The following is a 20,352-nucleotide window of genomic DNA, read 5'->3' on the forward strand; positions in this document are numbered from 1 at the left end:
CAATAGACTGTAAGTTCCATGAGGGCAGGAGCCACACTTAATAATAACCACTGTATCTTCATTCCTAGTCAAAATGCTGTTGTCACATACTCAGTACTACATGCCAGGCACTGTTGTAAGAGCTTTAACACTTAATGCATTAACTCAGCTAATCATCACAACAGCCCTATGGGGACTCTCACTGTCCCCATCCTACAGATGCAAAAATAAAGTGCAAAAGACTGAGTATCTTTTCCCAGATCACACAGACAGTAGACGGTAGAAAAATTTAACCCAAGGAGTCAAGCTCCCAAGTCCCAGCTCTTAAACTCTATATAATAGTAAGTGTCTGGGACACAGTAATTACTCCAAAAACATCTGTTGTCTAACCGTTGACCGATATCTAGGCCCTACTCAAATATCTGACCTAACTTCAGAAAACTCTGCATGGGAAAGAACAGCTCTGTTTTCCCCCAGGGAGTTCTCACTCACCCAGAGCGGACAGTGCCTCAATTATTTGCATTATTATTATTGGTGGTGTTGTTTCACAACAAAAATAATAATAACACCCCCATGCATTTGTAAAGTGCCATCTTTTTGAAACTCTTTCCCTTTCCGCAAGCCAAGATGTATTGGTAACAACCATATGAGGCCTGTAGAACAGCTATCATTCTCACTTTATAGGGAATCTGAGGCCAAAAGAAAAAAGGTCATGTTTCCAGAATAAATCTAAGTGTCTAACCTCGTCCTAAGTTAGAGACTCTGCTCTGAGGCAGGAGAGCCAGGGCTGGGTGCCCCTTCGCCAGCACCCCTACCCCAGCCCTGGAGCCGAGCCCGGGCCCTCCTCACCCGTGCTCTTCCAAGAGCCTGAGCCTCACCGCCACCTTCTGCTGGGGGCTGAGGTCCAGGCAGTCTCTGAGGCTGTGCAGGGCAGTGGCCCAGGCCCTGGGGGACACCCCACGGTGGATGACGGCCGCTGGCAAGTGACAGAGCAAGTTTCCCAGGATGTCCACGATGTACTCATCAGCAACGGAGTCATTCTGAAACCAACAAGCAGAGCTGGTGAAAAGGTCCAGTGGGGCTCAAAATTGTGATCCTGTAAAACACTTCCTGACCCCAAACCTTGTAAAGGTTCCAGGATCTGAATCGCCTACCCTGCCATGGACTTGTAGAGAAGGCACGGGGCCTAATTTTACCCCAGGGGTGCTGGCCTCAGAAGTCTGGGGGACCCCACGGGGGGCAGGTGTGGGTGGGAGACTTGTACGTCGTGAGCATTCACTCAGTGAGGCGGTGGTCAGCGTCACTGTGATTGCTCTGAGGATACCTCACAGTTCAGTAACCATTATAATGATAGTACTGCAATAATAAAAACAGCACTTCAAAGTTTGTATGGCCCTTGAAAGCCTCCAGAGCTCTTTCTCAAAATGACAAAAATAGCTAACATTTATCGAGTGCTTACTATGTGCCAGGCACTGTTCTAAGTATTTCCATGCCTTAATCCATTCAGCTTCAAAGTAATCTTAAGAGGTAAGTACTAAAAAAAAAAAAAAAAAAGAGGTAAGTACTAATATCATCCACTTTTTCAAGATCAAGAAACTGTCACCTCTGCCCTTTGGGCCTTTGCATTAAACAATATATTACCTATTTCATGTCCTCAATACTCCATGAATAAAGTGCTATAGCACCCATCTTACAGATGAGGAGACCGAGGCTCAGGAAGGGGAAGTGACTTGTCCAAAGCCACCTAACCAAGCAGTGGCAGAGGTGTGTCTAGAACCCAAACTCTGTGTACTGTGCTCCTTCCAGTCCTCCAGAGCGGCTTCCCAACATTCAGGCCCCAGAATGGCAGTCCCCAGAACCAGTAGCCAAGAGTGTTCCACCCAGTGGTTTCAGAGCCAGCTTTAAGACCCACAAGTCAGACTTCTGGTCATTACATCAGACTTGAGAGCCCAGCCAGATCCCCTGAGGGCTCCCCAGGATGGTCACAGACACCTGGAGGGGAAGGGACACCAGTGAAAGTGTCACCCAGGAAGAGTTTCCTTACCAGGCACTGCTGTACTTTCTTGAGGACTGAATTCTTTTTGTGGGAATCTAAAACCAAGGAGTCCAACTGACTCTTCCCCAGGCTGATCAGAAAGGGCACACACTGGGAGGCTGGGACAGAAGCCAGGTAGCGAGCCCTGGAGAGAGATGGAGAGAATGAGGGAAGGAAAACAGTGGCTGCTCTGTATTTGCCCCTGAAACCAGGGTCTGTATGCCCAAGAGCTTATCACAGGGGTGTTCCTTAAATGCTGGTTCTCCCCAGAGATGTTCTGTCTCCTTTGGGCAGGTAGCAAGCCTCCCACCCATCATTTTCCTAACTTGTGGGTGGGAAACAAACTTTGCGTAATGCTCTTCTCCTACAGGTGGGAAACAAGTTTCCCATCATGCTCTTCTTCCATGACCCAGCAGCACTGATCAGAGAACAGGATCTCCATAAACAGAGGTCGGCTGGTGGACTGGTTGAGGGGAGATGAGGAGAAGGGAAATGAAAAGGTAGAAGAAGAAAGAGACAAAGAGAAGAGAGAATAAAACAGAAAGTGGAGGGGAAAAGACGAGACGGAGAGAGTGGAGAAAGTAAGAGAAACGACTCCCAGTTCTGTCAATCCCAGTCCAGAACTCTCCTCCAAGCTCTTGACCGTATATTCTCAACAGGAGCGATATCACCCCCGTGGGGAGAAACTGGTTCAGGGAGAGGGAGGGATGGGGGCAGGGAATCTTACTTATTACAATGATTTGTGATCCGCCAAAGCTCAACCCTACTCAACAAAATCTTACTCTTTGTAATTTCTCTCATTAGGGAGAAATTAAGTTTTTCTCCTTTGGGAGGCAATAATGAAATAAAAGTTGAGAAAGACTGCTCCAGACCCATGTGGCATCATGGCCACCTGACTGTTCCCAAAGCAAATTCAACCTCCTCCCCCAAACATGTTCTGCCTCCTCTCTGCCATCCCAGACTCCTTTGTCCCTTAGTCCCCAAATCTGTCCTTGCTAGCATCTTAATATTACTCAAATCTGTTCTCGTCTCTCCAGTACTAGTATCACCATCTTATTTACTTCTTCATTCATTCATTCGGCAGACATATACAGAGCATCTGCTGCATGCTAACCACTGTGCTGGGCACCAGCTACCACCATGAACAAGACATGAGGGGAAGGTTCCTACCCTTGGGATGCTGTAGGGGGAAGAAACACAGAAACCAGTTAATAAAACAGATCATTTCAGCTAGTGATGAATGTAAGGAAGAAAATTAAATGGCTCTGTAATGGAGAATGATATGGGAACAGCCAGGAGAGCCCCTCTGAAGGCAGTACTATTTGAGCTGAGACATGGATGTGTGGAAGAAGACAGCCATGCCAAGGTCAAGTTTACAGAAATAAGCTTCCACTGTCTCTCTCCTTCCAGCCAGGCCCCCTGCACTCCATCCTCTATATGGACAGTGGTGGTGATCTCTCCCAGAATACAAGTAAAACACCCCAAGGCGTCACACAAGCCCTCCCTGACCTTTCTGCCCTTCTCATTTGAGCCCCTGGATCCAGCCATGCCTGAAGTCCATCCCTGGACTTTCCTGAATCCAAAATTACCTTTTATTGCCTAAGCCAGTTTGAGTCAAGGTTCTGTCACTTTCAACCAAATATCAACTTGATATTACAATTGGCTTCATGCTTGTCTGTTTTTCCTCCATGAGATTGTAAGCTCTTTTAAGGGGAAAATTTACGTATCTCTGACAGCTTAGTATGTAGTAAGCACTCAATAAATATTTTTAATTCAATGAAGACAATGGCAGCAAGAGAAGGGAGAGGGAAATAAAGAGAAAAAGAGAGAAACAGTGTCCAGACCATATTTAAAAAGCAGGGCTGCCCCCCATGCCTGAACACCCACATATACCAGGAGAAATCCCCACTGTTCCCATCAGCCCTGATTCCCCTGGAGCCTGGACACAGCTGTGAGGCCAGCCCAGATGTGACCTGCTTCACTGGCACTCACTCATTCAGGCTCGGGTTGCTTTGGCTTTGGTTTTTAAATAACAAGAAAAAGCAGGACCGAGCTGATCTCCCTGTGCTATGCTCCGTGCTTTGTAACCGCCTGGAGGAAAAAAAAAAAAGAAAAAGCAGGAGAGTCTGTCTAAAATATCAACGTGAGGCTCACCAACACCCAGGGAGAGAGAATCACTTTGGCTTTGGTGACACCTGCCAATCTTACTGAGCCAGAAAGGGAGACAGATGTTCACTTACGGGAGTGTAGCCAAGAGGAAGGGTGGCATAGAGGACCTGGAAACTTCCCAATATTTCCACGCCAAACAATTAATCTAAAAGATTAAAGCAGTTCCAGGAATTTAGTCCAATAATAACAAGGGCAAACACAGATTGTGCTTTCGGTGTGTCAGGCACTGTTCTAAGTGCTTTACATACGTTCACTTATTAAACAGAACACCCTACAGTGTAGGTAACACTACTGCACCCAATTTATGGATGAGGAAACTGAGGCAATAATAAGATGCACACAAAAATTTAAGTCTGAGAATTCTCACCACAGTTTTATTTATAACTGCAAGCAAATGAGATGTAACCTTAATATACATCAGTAGGGGACTAGTTAAGTAAATTATGGTATAGCCATACAATGGAATACTATACAACTACTTTGTTTCCATACGGTAGATTTATGTGTGGGTGTGTGTGGGTGTGTGTGGATGTGTGCACGCACACGCACGTGCGTGTTATATACATTTAAACAGAACATTGTGTGTGTTATGAGCTCATTTGTGTGTCTTAAATTACATGTAGATATATTCTATATATATGAAAAATTCTCCAAGTTAATAGCAAACTTTCTCTGTAGTTACTTCTGGAGCAGGGATTCTCTGCCTCAGCACTACTGACATTTTGGACAGGATAACTCTGCATTGCAGGAGCAGTCCTCTGCATTATGGGATGTTAAGTGGCATCCCTGGCCTCTACTTGCTAGGTGCCAGTAGCATCTCTCCCAAGTGTGACAACCAAAGGTGTCTCCAGATATGGCCAAATGGTCCCCTGTTGAAAACCATGCTCTAGGAGAAACTTTACTTTCTCTCTATTGTTTTGTTTTATAATAATGTGCTTTCAGCAAAAAGATAAACAATAAAGGCAAATTTTCTAATTAACTGGTATTTGAAGGTTCTGAGAACTGGGCAAAATCAGGTAAGGAGCTTTATTGGGACAACTCTTCCTGTTTGAACATGTAGGTCTTCCTCAAAGCTGGCCTGAACTCCATCCATTGCATCAGTTTGATGAGTGGAAGGAGACAGCCACGCCAAGGTCCAGGTTTCAGAAATAACCTGCTTCCCAACCTACCTGGGCAAGGCTTTTAATATAGTTCAGTGGTTCTCACCAGGGAACCATTAGAAATGAAAAGTATCAGGCTTCACCCCAGAAACCCCAGGGAAACTCTGCAAGTGGGGATCTGCAATCTCTGTTTTTTTAACAGTTTTAATGAGGTATAATCAATATACAAAGAACTGCACATATTTAATGCATACACTTTGATGAGTTGGACATATGCAAACATCCATGATACCACCACCACAATCAAGGTAATAGGCATGGCCAACAGCTCCCAACAGGTCCTCCTGTCCCTTTGTTTTGGTTTTTGTGGACAGAGCACATAACTTGAGAGCAACCCTCTTGGCGAATTGTGAAATGCAGATACCATATTGTTAACTGCAGGTGTTGTGTTGTACAGCACATCTCCACAACTTATTCATCCACCAAAACTGAAACGTTATACCCAGTGGACAAGCCTTCCAGGCAATGCTGATGCAAGCTCGAGTTTGAGAACCACTGACAGAATGAACAATCTGAGGGAATGACAGGCTTTATTAAAAATTTGCATGTTCCTCTAATGATCTCAAAGGATTATACACCCGGCTTTTCCCTTCCTGCCTCTCAGGAAGAAAAGTCATTGTTTGGAAACTTTTCATTCAGATCTGAAATGCACCAGGCCACCTGCTCACCCTCTCAGACTCTGTACAGCCAACCGTCTGCACTCCAAGTCCAAAGCTGCCCCCAAGGCCCGCTTTTACTTGCTTAGATACAGTGAAAGTCAGTCACTGCCTCTGGTTTCCCCAAAGGGTTAAAGAGTCTCCTTAACTATTTGGAAAATGAAGTTTTAAATGAAAAATTAAATTCTCCTAGAGGACTATTTCCATTCTAGGCTACCTCTGGAAAGGGTATGAAAGTTAGATGAGGGTATGACCTGCAGGCCCAGGAAAGCATAATTGTGAACATGCAGAATGGTATCCCTTCCAACTGAATTTTGGGGTTCAAATCTGGGTATAGAATAGCCAATCTACTGAAACTCTGGCTGTAGAGACATAGGTATGTGGAGCTTTTAAAAAAGAAATTGGAGAAAACTTGGCTCAGTATTTGGCCCCATATCATCACTTGCATCAGTATGATCCTGGCACAAGTATCTTAAGACACCACAGTTAATCCACCCAGCGACTGGGTAGGGAGAGAGAATTAGAAACAAGGAAGTGCTTCGAGGGTACCTGATACGGTGAAAGCAGAGAGAAGTTGTTCTCAAAATACTGGAAATGAGCCAGAAAGGAGTCCACGCTCATGGCCTCAATGTGGGAGCACATCACACCTTTGACCAGCTGCCCTGCACTACAGAACAAAACAGAGACCCAGGAGAAAAGGGGAGTAGGGTAGAGGAAAGAAGGAGCAAGCAAAGGCAGATCTGATCTGACACCAGCTGTAGACAGGACTGTCCAACTCTCCCTCCTGGGAAATAGGCTCCGCGGGAGGGAGACTCCAGAGGGCTCGTCAGCCCCAGGCTTACCTCAAGAGCTCCTCGGGCCTCCTGGTTGTCTTTGACAGAAGCTCAAACAGGAACAAGGCCTGAGGGAAGAGAATGATTGCCACAGGTATGGAGCACTCACCTACCGTGACGAGTCCTATGCTCCCATTTTACAGATGGGAAAATGGAGGCATTGTTACTTACCCAGAACCACACAATTGCTAAGTGGCAGAGCTGGGACTTGAGCTGGTGTCAGGTAACTGCAGAGTCCATGCTCTCACACCCCAGGTGACCCAGTGCTACAGGAGGTGAATGAGGAGCAAAGCCAGGGCAGCGAGCCTGGAAGTTTACTTCCTATGCTCTAAGAAGCTGCTGCCCAGTTGAGGACCCCCTAGAGCCCCTATTTTCATGCCCACCTCCTGTTTCTGAACACATGGCATCCCAGGAAACAAAACGGATGGATGAATAGACCAGGATGGGCTAGAAAGTTCCATCAGTAAAGTAAGTCCTGCTCACAACAGCGCTCCCCTCAAGCCCTCCCAGGTGGGCCCCCAAGAGAACAAGGCCTAGTAGGCAGGGGGGTCATTTGTTTCAAGGAACGTAATTTTACAGAACACCTAGCGTGCATATACGATCAAATACGATATTCATCTATTTTATAGACTCTGAAACTTTGAACATAATTCCCTAAACAGAATAAATTATGAGCTGGCATTAGGCGGGTGCATCAGTGACATGACAGCTGAGCCCAGGAGAAAGGAGCAGCAGGGGAGGTAAGTTCCAGGCACTCTGTGTGTGGCCCCAGAGATTTCCTCAGGCACAGGATCAAGTTCCAGGGTCCCCCCATCATCTCCGCCATCTCAGGAAATGGCACCTCCATCAACTCAGTTGCTGAGACAAAAATGTCTTGAAAGCATACGTAGCAGGACATATTTTCCGAAGTGATCCATATTTTCTGCCTAATATGCTCTTCTAGAAGCTTCCAGAGCCACTCCCCCATCAAGAGATGGAGTCTCCTTGTAGCTGGAGGTGGGTGGCATGGTGGGGGGCTTTGCAACAGCCTCAACAGACAGAGCACAGCAGAAGTGATGCTATTTGACTTCCAAGGTCGCCAAAGATGACAGCTTCTCCCAGCTCTCTCTCGGGACACACACCTTGGGAGCCCTGAACCACCCCTATAAAGCCAGTTGCCCAAAGCCACCATTCTGGATAGTATTCGACACCTAGAAAGGCCGTAACAAATTACCACAAACCTGGTGGCCTAAAACAATAGAAATTTATTCTCTGGAGGCCAGAGGTCCAAAATCAAGGTGTTGGCAGACTAGGTTTCTTCTGAAGGCTCTTGGGGAGAATCTTCCCCCACCTCTTCCAGCTTCTGGTGGCTTCTGCTTGGCTTGTGGCTGCACACCTCCAGTCTCTGACTCTGTCTTCACGTGGCCTTCTCTTCCGTGTGTTTCAAGTCTGTCTTCTCTTCTGCTGTCTGCGTTTTCCGCTCTTATAAGGACACTTGTCGTTGGATGTAGGGCCCATTCAGATAATCAAGGAGGATCTCATCTTGAGACCTTAATGAAATCTTCAAAGACTCTTTTTTCCAAATAAGGTCACATTCCCACCCACAGGTTTTGGGTGGACATAACTTTTGCGGGGTACCGTTCAACCCACTACATGGAGAGACCACACCCAAACAGACAGAGACACCCCCAGCTGTCTGAGTCTCCCCAGCCCAGATGTCAGACACATGAATGAGACGCCAGGCCCAGCCACCAGCTGAATCCAACTTTGTGAACAACCCTAAGCAAGAGCCTTGGGAACCATGGGAGTAAATAATAAAATAATTGCTACCCCACTGAACCTGGAGCTGGTGGGTAACCAGCAACAGATCATGAGCACATAAGGCCTGATGCCTCCCCTCTGTCACACCCGCATCCAATCTGACAGCCAGTTCTGTCGCTGTTAACTTTCAAACTGTATCCAGAATCTGACCATTGGTCACCACCTGCATTGCCAACACCTGGTCCAGGCCACTGTACGCAGTAGCCTGTACACAGGCACTCTGTCTAGTGCTTCACTGGCAATAAAATCCATCAGGTCTGCTCAGCAACCCAAGGAGGTGGAGATGATCCTTATCCCCATTTTACAGGTAAGAAAACCGAAGCTTAACGAGTAAGGTTGAAAGTCGATACATGAGATTAAGCCCAAAGTAGCCTGGTCCCTTTGTTTCCTCCCTGCTCTCCTCAACTCAGTCCCCAAGCAGCAGCCAGAGTGATTCTTGGAAAACCAAAGTCCAATCCTGTCCCTTCTTAGACGCCCTTCAGCTCCCTTTCTTGCCCAGGGTAGGTGGCAGTCCTCACAGCGGCCACTCCACAACCTCTCTGAGCTCAGCGAGGTCACCTGTCTAATAAACAGCTCACTCCCCACCCCCTAAAAGGCCTGGCCCTCCCCCTGGTTTACTTCCACCTTAGTGCTCATCAGCATCATCTATCACCTAACAGGGCACACATTGAATTGCTGACCTTCCGCACTGTCTCCCTCGCTAGGATGGAAGCCCCCTGCAGGCAGGGATTTCCCTCTGTTTTGTTCACTTCTGTGTCCCCAGCACCACGCACGGTGCCTGGCACCTGGGGGGCAGGGGCTCCACAAACACTGAAGAGTGAGGGAACGAAAAGCAAGTCAGGGGAAGTTCCGAGGCCGCAAGTCGGCCTCCAGGGCACAACCCTCCCCAGGAGGCCGCCGTGATAACTGCTCTTACGTACAGTGCACTGCCCAGCATGATTCTCATGAGAAATGATCCCCGTTTTGCACATGAGAAAACTGAGGCCGTGGGAGGAGAAGCAGTGACCCCAAAGTTAATAAACAGCAGCCCCGGAATTCACACTCGGGTCTCGTCTAACACTACGCTATTCTATCTCCTGAGTTTAATCACAAGAAATAAGTCTCTTTAACCAAATTAACCTTAGAACAGACCTTTCCCACAAGACAGTCAGAAACCCAGGCACCACCTCTGGGAGTCACAGTCTTACCTGACTCCGCCGGAGCTCCTTCTCTTTCAGGACTGTGGAGTTGAATCCAGGTTCCCTCCATAAATCAAAGAGAGACACTTCCTTAAAGAAAGCCCCTTGTATTTCCACAATGCCCGAGGCGGTATCTCCTGCTTCCATCACCTGTCAAAAGTGAGAAGAAACATAATAACGACCTTGCAGAAGGTACATGGAGCACTGGGTGAGGGCTAGGCACTCTGTCTAGTGCTTCACTGGCAATAAAATCCATCAGGTCTGCTCAGCAACCCAAGGAGGTGGAGATGATCCTTATCCCCATTTTACAGGTAAGAAAACCGAGGCTTAACGAGTAAGGCTGAAAGTCGATACATGAGATTTAAGCCCAAGTCTGTCTTATTCCAAAACCCACCCTCTTTAATTTAACCATAGGCGTGACAGCTATCTGCAAGGTGTTGGTTCAAATTAGGCTGAACCCTTTGGGTTGGTTTCTTAACAGATTGTACAGTAGGACCTTACAGGTGTGATAGAATAGGATGCCCAGAAGACCCACTGCAAGTGAGAAAGAGGAATATGGACATGGCTTCAGAGCATGAAAGGAGGGGCGTTCAGAAGCAGTAAGGGGATTCAGGATTCATTTTCACATTTGAAAACCAAACTCCTGGGCTTCCCTGGTGGCGCAGTGGTTGAGAGTCCGCCTGCCGATGCAGGGGACACGGGTTCGTGCCCCGGTCCAGGAAGATCCCACATGCCGCGGAGCGGCTGGGCCCGTGAGCCATGGCCGCTGAGCCTGCGCATCCAGAGCCTGTGCTCCACAGCGGGAGAGGCCACAACAGTGAAAGGCCCGCGTACCGCAAAAAACAAAAAACAAAACCAAACTCCTAAAACATTATTACAGCAAGCAATCTAATTGAAGAAAAGTCTTCCAGATTCGACTGGCTGGGGAGAGCACCAGGGTCTGGAGAGAATAAGGCACAACCCCCAGAGGCTCCTTCTGGAAAGGAGAGAAGGTGGGCATCAGGAGAAGGCATTCTCCAGGTTCAGAACAACCCCACCTAAAGACACAGCCCACTCACAAAGCCCCAAAACCACACGCTCGGTGAGCCCCGGGGCTGCGGACCAGACATTTTCCTCTTACCTTGCTCAAGACACCGTGCTGCTGGGCAGGTGACAAGTCGGACACGTGCAGGGAGATGGCGCTTCTCAGGAGCTGCACGAGGTCCCTGCGGTCCATGGCGTGGAAGGCCTGGGTGCCCACCCCAGCCAGCAGCACGCCCATCTGGCTGACGTTGTAGAAGGACAGCACCTGGGGGCACCGGCCAGGGAGGATGAGGCCCAGCTCTGGACCTCCACCACTCAGACGTTTACTAGGCCCTACAGCAGGCCAAGTATCCAGATGGGTGCTGGGGCACCACCGTGACCAAGACACAAGCTGCCCTCCCAGATCCTCCTTCCTTCCGTCAGGAAAGAGAGTTAAGTATCAAAACACAAGACACCAGTAACTGTACCACTGGGGGAATTACTATGCCACCTGAGGCCCCAGCACAACTAGCAATGTGCCATCCATGTGCCACAGCTGACCAGGCAATGGGCTTTTCTGTGTGTAATCTGAACTAGCTGACAAGATTTAAATATTGGAGGAATCTTATAAAAATCCATATTAGAGTTTCTGCTTTATTAAAAAAAAATCTGAACATCAGGCAATACTGGGCCCATGTTGGCAACAGTGGGCAAGAACCTTCGGGTAGGTCGTGGGACTCTTAGTTTACCCAGCCCACCCCCTCTCATGGGACCTTGAGAAAGCCCACTGGCCTCAGTATTGGCCTCAGTATGTCACCGGCAGGCATCTGACACGGCAAAGCCCCACGCTCATCTACCTTCATGTGGAAGCTTTGAGTTGAAGTAAAGAAGTGTTTCAGGACATGAGTCTGATATTTTATGACAAATACCACTATAGCTGGCCACTCTAACAGGAATCACGCTTGGTTTTTCCCACACTCCTTTGGAGTGAAGACGCTAGATGTAATATAATCAGAGACATTCCTTGGTTCTGCAAAAAACCGTTGAGTGGTTTCCTGTAGTTATTCCCTGTAGAATGGACAGTCTCTTACTGTCCCTAAAGAAGCCAAGACCTTTTGAGCTCTTGGCTTCTTAGCAAAAGTCACTTCACCCCTCTGGAGGAAGAGTTGGACACAGGAATGAGACAAGCCTCTCGGTCCAGGGCTGTGAGGAACAAGACAAGTCTCCCTCAACTCTCTAAAATCAAATTCACAGAGTGGACCCATGTGGCCCCAGTCAAAACAGAAGGTCTGCAAAGCCTTCAAACGAAAGTCACCAGAAGTCCTGAAGGGACAAGATGAATAGTCTATTCTTGGTCTTGAGTCAGAAAGTAAGAATGGGTGGGCATTGGTCATGGTGCCATGATGGAAGTAGTTAGCATGGGAGTGAAGCAAGCAGGATGTGAAGCCAGATGCCCTGGGTTCAGTCCCAGCTCTGTCCCTTTCATGTGGCCTTGGCAATTCCCTTTTACACTCTGTGCCTCGTGTGAATGACCTGGAGAATGGAAGTTATAACACTACTGACCTCAGATGTTGTTGGGAAGCTTAAATGATTAACTTAGAGATAGCTAACACTCATTGAGCTCATACTCTAGGTCATGTGTTGTTCTAGTCTCTTCCTGTATGCTGACTCACATAAGCCTATGGAACAGGTGCTATTGTATCCCCATCTTACAAATTGGGACACTGAGGCCAAGAGAAGTTAAGCCAATTCTCCAGTGTCACACAGCTAATCAGTGGCAGACCAAGGATTCGAACCCAGGTAGTCCCCCTTGGCACCATCTTCTTACTGATTGGCTGCCCCTGTTGTGTGTGTATACCTGGCCCTTGGGTCTCAGGGCATTAAAATAGAGTTCAAGCTCCAACTGACCTTCTCATGGGCCAGGTATTTGGCAGACAAGATGATGACCTGGCTCTTGGCCCAGCCCGAGACCTGGTTGAGGGTCGAGATGGCACCGTGCACAGCCTCAGGGCAGAGGGATTCCAGCTGATTGTGAGTCAAGCCCACGACTGCATCCGACAAAGAGCCCAGGCTCTCATTGAGGGTCTGGTTCTCTGTGGCAATTTCCAGGAGGTCGGCTTTGAGCTAGAAGAGGAGCAAGCTGGGATGAGGGTCGATAGCAAGCAAGATGGTGGTTCCTTCTGACCACACCCTGGGATGCAACCTCGACCCACCCTGCTCTGTCAAAAGGAGAGGTACTGCTGCTAAGCCCAGACCGTGAGTTGCCCCACTGAGAACACCACCTCCTCTGGCCTCGACTTTCGTATGCCACAAATTCACTTTATGCTTCATTTAAATATTAATTTGTTATTAAATCAACCTTAAAGCATGGCAGAAGGAAAGTTTGTTCACTTCACCCGTAACTCAGCCACACTCCCGTAGCAACTATTTTATCTTTATGACCTTGAAAACTCTATATCCTGTCTATATGGTTGCTTTTCTGTCATGAAATAGCTGGGGGGGGGGGGGTTCATAATAATATATAATCTATGTAAAAATAATTCTCAACACTAACAAGAAAGTGAAAGTCTCCTGAAAATCTTACCTCAAAAAAAATTACTAGGATTAGCAACTGGGTGTATATGTTTCCAAAACTTCTTATGCCTTTATAAATAAGCTGTGGCATGTAGTCTTTACATAGTTGTAACATGAACACAAGTGCAATTTTCTGCTCTATATTTTTCATTTAAAATTATGTGTTACAGGTTTTCATATTTCTGTGATCGCCTTCATTATTTTTTGTAACATGCCTGTCTAGTTATAGTCAACTGTGTTTCCCAACTGCTTCCGGTACAGAAGGTGATAAACTCATCTACGGCAACGTGACCTCTGTACAAAAAAAATGAGAACGGTTCACGTTTTAACACCTGAACTTGCCTGAACCATATCTTCATGTCAGACGAATGTACGCAAGTGTTCTAGATGGCCACTTGGGGGCAGCAGAGTAAAGTGAAAGAAACAGCTGTTACGGTTCCTGGCTTTCTCCAAATTCAGCAGCTCCCCTTCCCTAAAGCTCGGCTCCCACATCTGCAAAAGGCCTAAAGCAGTGGTTCTCAAAGTGTGGTCCTTGACCAGTAGTATCAGCATCACCTGGGAAGTTGTTAGAAATGCAGGTTCTCAGGCTCCGCCCCAGACCTCCTGAATCAGAGGCTCTGGATGTGGGTATGTTTTCAAGCTGTTTTTAACAAGCCCTCCAGGTGATTCTGATGCATCCTCAGGTTTGAGTACTGACCTAGATGATCCAAAGGGTTCTCTAATATCTCATTGTATCTCACTTTCTTCTTGGTCACAGCTACCCCTGTGACCTTAAAATACATTTATTTTCTTATTTTTGCTCAAGCTTGCTTGGGAAGGATGCTCTTCCTGGAAAACAAAAATATGCACTGACCAAGACAATGCCTACTATGTAAAATGCCAAATGGGACCGAGGGTTTTGTGATGTGTCAGAAACTGCTGTGGAATTATTGACGATGTTATCAAATCTTCTTGAATACTGCTCTCATGTCATCTTTTCAATTAAAACAATGAGAAAGACAAAAAGAAGTGAGAGAAGCCGGGCAGAATTAAGACTTTAAGGGAAGAAAGGAGAGAGAGGTGGAGTGAGGAGGGAAATGAGACCGTCCCCATGTGCCTGTTGGTCCAAAACCTTGGTCTAGGAACTCAGCAAATACATTCCATTCCAGTGCTCTCCACCCTGGCTGCATCTGAGGCCACAGCCCAGACCAATGACACAAGAATCTCTCGGGGGTACAGCCTGGGGGAGGGGCGTGCCACTAACATAGAACCAGGTTCGAGAACCACTGCTGTATCTCCCCGCTGCGCCACTCATGGTCACCAGCCCAGCAGCTTCAGCATCGCCTGGAAGCTTGTTAGAAATGCAGAGTCTCGGGCCCCACCCAGACCTTAAATCTGCGTTTAAGATCCCCAAACAACCTTACGCACATTTACATTTGAAGTGGCCACTCTGATTGAATTTTGATCTATTCAAGCTTTTCCTACCGTTTTTTGTTGTCTCTTCCCATTTTAAGCTCATCCCAGTGTTTGAGATGCCACCTGCGAGTCTGGACCTAGATCTTGATAAACACTACATGTTTTCTCCCAGAGGCCAGGCAAGACTGTTCTTCCCATTTCTCTGGCTAGTGAAACTGATGCTGAGGCTCCAGGGCCCTGTAGCCCTCCTGCACCTTCTGAACACCAGCCTGGAAGCCCCTCAGGTGGCTGCACTTGATCATCTGGTGAAGGAGGACTTGGGCCACAGCGGCGTCCAGCAGCTCCAGGTCATCGTAGAAACAAACCAGCAGCCCCAGCCTGTGTGAGAGGACAAGGGATGCTGGTGGAGGGCGCAGAGCTGCGGGCCGCAGCCGCAGCCCCACCCCAGTTAGAACCGAGAGGTCACGATCACAGCAGCTGCCGCGTACCAGGTACTGTGCTGAGCCCTTTACCTGGATTATCTCATCACAGCCCTGCAGGGTAGGTGCTCTCATTAGCCCCATTTCACAGAAGGGTCAACTGAGACTCAAAGAGATCAAGTGACTTGCCCAAGGCAAGTAGTGGTGCTGGGCCTTAAATCTAGATCCATCCAGCTCTGCCATCTCTCCTCCTGAGGCAATAAGGGGCACAAGGAAAGCATGTGCTCAATTAGCCACAGAAAACCCCCAACTTTCCACTCAGAGATAAGGGGTTTGTCCACCCTGAGGGATTCTCTGAGGCAGAGGTTTATTTCCAGGGTGCTTTATAACCAACATCACCAGATGATGGTGACTTCAAAAGGGAAAAAACACAAGAGGCACTTTGTTATAAAGCAGAAACACACCACTGTAAAGCAATTATGCTCCAATAAAGATGTTAAAAAAACTTTTTTTAATAAATAAATAAACTTCTTAATGAAAAAAGTCTATTGAATTGAATAAAATAATTTAATCTTTAAAAAAAAACACAAGGGGCTTCCCTGGTGGCGCAGTGGTTGAGAGTCCGCCTGCCGATGCAGGAGACATGGGTTCGTGCCCCAGTCCGGGAAGATCCCACATGCCGCGGAGCGGCTGGGCCCGTGAGCCATGGCCGCTGAGCCTGAGCGTCTGGAGCCTGTGCTCCACAACGGGAGAGGCCACAGGAGTGAGAGGCCCGCGTACCGCAAAAAAAAACAAAAACAAAAACAAAAAAACACAAGAGGCAGAACAACGTAGGAGCAGAGATGGGACTTGACTCCTGGTCTCACGGGGAGCACTGCATCTAGTGGTTAAGAACATAGCTTCAGGCCAACTGGAGCTTGAAGCCCAGCTCTACGAGACATCTGACCTGTAGCAAGTTGCTTAACTTCTCTGAAAGCCTGCAGCACATGGTTGTGCAGTGCATACTCTGTACTACTGTACAGGGTAGCCCTGCCTCTCTAAGCTTTTAATGGGGAGGTTTCCTTAAATATGATGAATGAAGGAATGAGGAATACTGTGAGAGTTAAATGAGAAAAGGCATACCAACTAATTAGCATACTTCCTGGTGGGAACTAAGCACTTCATCAGTGGATGCTCTTAGCATTAGTATGAAATCTATTTAACTTAGCATGGCTGGACCACCTGGTCGATCATGATCAGACACTGACACTCTCAGACATGTCCACCGGAAAGCAACCAGACCAAGGAAAGGATCTGAAAGTGTGTCTGATGAAAAAAGAGGACTCAGAAGAAGTGAAGACTGAATATTAATAACCATGTTAAGGATAACTAATATTTCTTGACCACTTACTATTTGCAGATGTTCTCTTTTTTTTAACATCTTTATTGGTGTAAAATTGCTTTACAATGGTGTGTTAGTTTCTGCTGTGTAACAAAGTGAATCAGCTATACATATACATATATCCCCATATTGTGCAGATGTTCTTAATCTTTACAAGGGTCTTAATGAGGTAGGCAGCTTAGTAGCTCCCATTTTACAGATGGGAAAATGGAGGCACAGAGAGGTGCAGTAACATGGCCAAGATCACACAACTTGTAAGTGGCAGAGCCAGGATTAAACCCAGGAAGTCTGGTTCAAGGTCCCATATTCTTAATCGTTAAGCTATTTTTGGTGTAACTATAAAAAAGAATGAGAGCCATGCTGATGGTGAAAATTACTAAGGATAGGGCAAGAAGGTGTAAGAGTTTCATATGAGAACATTCTCTGCAAGTGCTTTGAAAAATGTAAGGTCATGTGGTAATGTCAGAGGAAGCACTGTGACAGTAAGGCCCTGGGAGATGGAGAGAAGATGGGTGAACAGTGCCCGTCACCCCTTCCCACTGCACACAACCCCCAACATTCAAACCATTTCTGGGGTGACCAGGTGTGCAGCTCCTGGTCCTCCCCTGCTGGAAATGGTTCTGGGGGATCATGTTACAATCACTAAATTCTAGAGCTGATCTCATCCCAGGGCTCCCCACCTGAGGGTCTGGATAACAAGGGGTTCACAAATATGGGGACCCATGAGCTATTTCCAATACTCAACCCAACCTCTTGGAAATTACACATTTACCTTGGAATGGATGGAGTACTATTTAAAATGTTCCATTTTCGTGCCCAGAGCTGGAATGTTAGCGCTTGATAAGGTTGTATAAAATGTCTGGCACATAGGCGATGCTTAAAAAGCATTTGTTTTCTTCCCCACTTCACAACCTCTTGAAAGGGGTCTCTTTGGGGAAACACCTCCCTCACATGCACAAAGACAAGGAACTATCCAAAGACATGGACCAGCCACCTCCCTTTCCTCCCCGGGTCTTTTGCTGCTCAGAGGAAGCTGATGCTTAGATGGCATCTTGGGAAACAGCTCCAAGGGCCCAACGCCCATGCCCCTTGCCTGTGGATGGTAGAGGTATTCCTCACATCAAAGTTGGAGGAGCTGATTCTCTCCAGAAATGCCTGGGCCAGTTCAGGTGTGATGTCATAAACCGTGTCCAGCTGCTTGGTGGCGTTGTCATAGCTGATAAACAGCCCAATCTGGTGGACAAGGACAGGAAGATCAGTGTGGAGGGATGAAGTGGCCCCGTGCAGACCCTCCCTGGTGGTCTGTGCTGTGCCCTACTCTTGGCACTTGGAGGTGCCCATTTCTCATTTTCATTGATTTCTCTTTTTCCCTACAAGAGTTCATTATAAGACATTGAATACAGTTCCCTGTGCTATACAGTAGGACCTTGTGGTTTATCTATTTTATATATAGTAACTTGTATCTGCTAATCCCAAACTCCTAATTTATGCCTCCCACCTCCTCTCCCCTTTGGTAACCATAAGTGTCATTGATTTCTTAATGGTCTGTAACTGCTGCTTTAGTTTCCTCTTCAATCCAACTGTTATTTAGGAAAGTTTTTTGTTTGTTTGTTTGTTTGTTTTTACTATCTGAGCAGTTGAACTTTTTTAAAGCCAATATTTGCACATTTATTTCTAGATTTGCTTTATTGAGGTCAGAGAATATGGTCCATAAATTGTTTGCTTTGGGGAATCGGAGTTTTTTTAATAGATGAGTCAGTTTATAAATGACCCTCAGGTGATAAAAAAGAGTGTGTTCTCTTTGTAAGATACAAAGTTGAATATATGTATATAATATATATGTAAATGTATGTTTACATAATATATAACACACCTATATTATGTAAATATATATAACATATTCAACTTTATTAAATATGCTATTCAGATTCTTTCTATTCTTGTTCACTTTTTCGCACTGAAGTCTCCAATATTTCAACGCATGGTTATTCTGCACTTAAAGGTCTCACAAAGTTGTCTCTCCCTCAAGAACTGTACTCTTTGTCCATATGAAATTCCCTCTTAGCATTGGCACTCTGTGGCTTCACCTCCCTTCTCTACATTTTTAGAAGATGAAGAAATGGTGCAAATGGCATCTGGATCTCAGAAATACCCCACTAGGGGCCCAGTTTCCTAAGAATTTAACCTCTATCGACTTCCTGAAATTCACTCAGCTTCTTTTGGAGAGTAAAATTGAAGTTTAATCCATTTTATAACTGGGAATTATAAAATTGAGAGACATTTGAAATATTTCCAGCCTCCCAGGTAAAAAGAGAAACCTCTTTCTGCCTCTGGTTTCACAATAACCAGATATTGTTGGGTCAATCGGTCCTTGAACAAGCCAGTCATTTGATGCAAACACTTCTCTCACTGGCCAGCAGAAAGTTAGGGCACACAGGATAAAAACTGGTGGCAAGCCCCAAACTGCTTACAAATGCCTCCCTGTTGGCAGCGTTCTTTGGAGGCTGCATTCTAAAATCATGCTACCCCAGGGATTTTAGTGTCATCGGGCCAACATCAGAAGGAGAAAGACACCTGACCGGTGAGTTAAGTAACCTCGAATATGTGTATTTCTCCACTGTAAACTCTAGAGTTAAAATCCAAATATGTATATTTCTCCACTGTAAACTCTAGAGTTAAAATCCAATCATCACACATGCTAAAGTAGCTATCAACAGAAGTAACCATAAATAGAAGTAGCTATTAATCCATGTTGCTTTTCATTTGCATTCATGCTTCCAAGGACCGAAACTCTACAGTTACTGTCCTTGGCCTTTCTTGAGTACAAAAATACCCTTAAATGATTTTTGGTTCATAGCCAACATTTATAGATCATGTTTTTTCACATCAGAGCTATCTTTTTTTTTTTTTTTTTTTCTTTTTGCGGTATGCGGGCCTCTCACTGTTGTGGCCTCTCCCGTTGCGGAGCACAGGCTCCGGATGCGCAGGCCCAGCGGCCATGGCTCACGGGCCCAGCCGCTCCGCGGCATATGGGATCCTCCCAGACCGGGGCACGAACCCGTATCCCCTGCATCGGCAGGCGGACTCTCAACCACTGCGCCACCAGGGAGGCCCCCCAGAGCTATCTTAATTGTCCACAATTCTTTTTCTTTTCTTAGCTTTTCTACACTAGAACACAATCCAGTAATTGACTGCTTGAGGTCTTATTCCAGGAATTTTCTTTAGATGCTCAAGTTATGTTGAGCTGAGGTGGGTGTTCATTTCCCAGGGCACCTTGACTGGCTGGCTGAATGTGAGAGGTTTAGAATACACCTTACCCCAGAAGTATTAGTGATGGGAACATGTAAATGCACTTTTCCAACTTACTTCTATAGGACTAATTTTCATAATTTCTTCAAAGGATAGGTGAACCATATATCTGCCCAAAATCCATAAGTTTTCTGCACTGACCCATGAAACAGAGTCATCTGCAAAAAATAAATAAGTGGACAAATAAGTAAAAATTAATAAAAGACTGTGCACTGGTATATGATAGTCAAAAGATCTTTGATGTCAGGACCTCCTCTTTGCATTTATTAATTCATTCCACAACCATCTTTTGAGAGCCCCCTACTTATGGGATGCTACACTATACACAGGCAATGACAGATGTCCACCACTTCGTTACTCAATAGAGCGGCCCTTGAACCAGCAGCCTCAGTATCACCTGGGAACTTGTTAGAAATGCAGATTATTTTTTTAATACTTAAGACCACAAAATACAGTTTTATT

General features: G+C 46.3%; 1 protein-coding gene across 1 annotated transcript in view; it reads right to left on the reverse strand.

Moving 5' to 3' along the window:
- The window catches only part of OTOA (otoancorin), a 60,424-nt gene that overhangs the window by 24,670 nt on the left and 15,402 nt on the right, over window positions 1–20,352 (reverse strand). Inside the window, exons 9-19 of the mRNA XM_060078011.1 lie at window positions 19,948–20,048; window positions 17,675–17,814; window positions 15,036–15,159; window positions 12,721–12,936; window positions 10,931–11,098; window positions 9,820–9,960; window positions 6,842–6,900; window positions 6,549–6,666; window positions 4,255–4,328; window positions 2,024–2,159; window positions 829–1,019 (exon numbers count right to left, since the gene is read on the reverse strand). Coding sequence (XP_059933994.1) covers window positions 829–1,019; window positions 2,024–2,159; window positions 4,255–4,328; window positions 6,549–6,666; window positions 6,842–6,900; window positions 9,820–9,960; window positions 10,931–11,098; window positions 12,721–12,936; window positions 15,036–15,159; window positions 17,675–17,814; window positions 19,948–20,048 — 1,468 coding nt within the window. The remainder of the gene's footprint in view (window positions 1–828; window positions 1,020–2,023; window positions 2,160–4,254; window positions 4,329–6,548; window positions 6,667–6,841; window positions 6,901–9,819; window positions 9,961–10,930; window positions 11,099–12,720; window positions 12,937–15,035; window positions 15,160–17,674; window positions 17,815–19,947; window positions 20,049–20,352) is intronic.

The sequence above is a fragment of the Mesoplodon densirostris genome, chromosome 16 (assembly GCF_025265405.1).
Source record: "Mesoplodon densirostris isolate mMesDen1 chromosome 16, mMesDen1 primary haplotype, whole genome shotgun sequence".
NCBI classification, from domain to species: domain Eukaryota; kingdom Metazoa; phylum Chordata; class Mammalia; order Artiodactyla; family Ziphiidae; genus Mesoplodon; species Mesoplodon densirostris.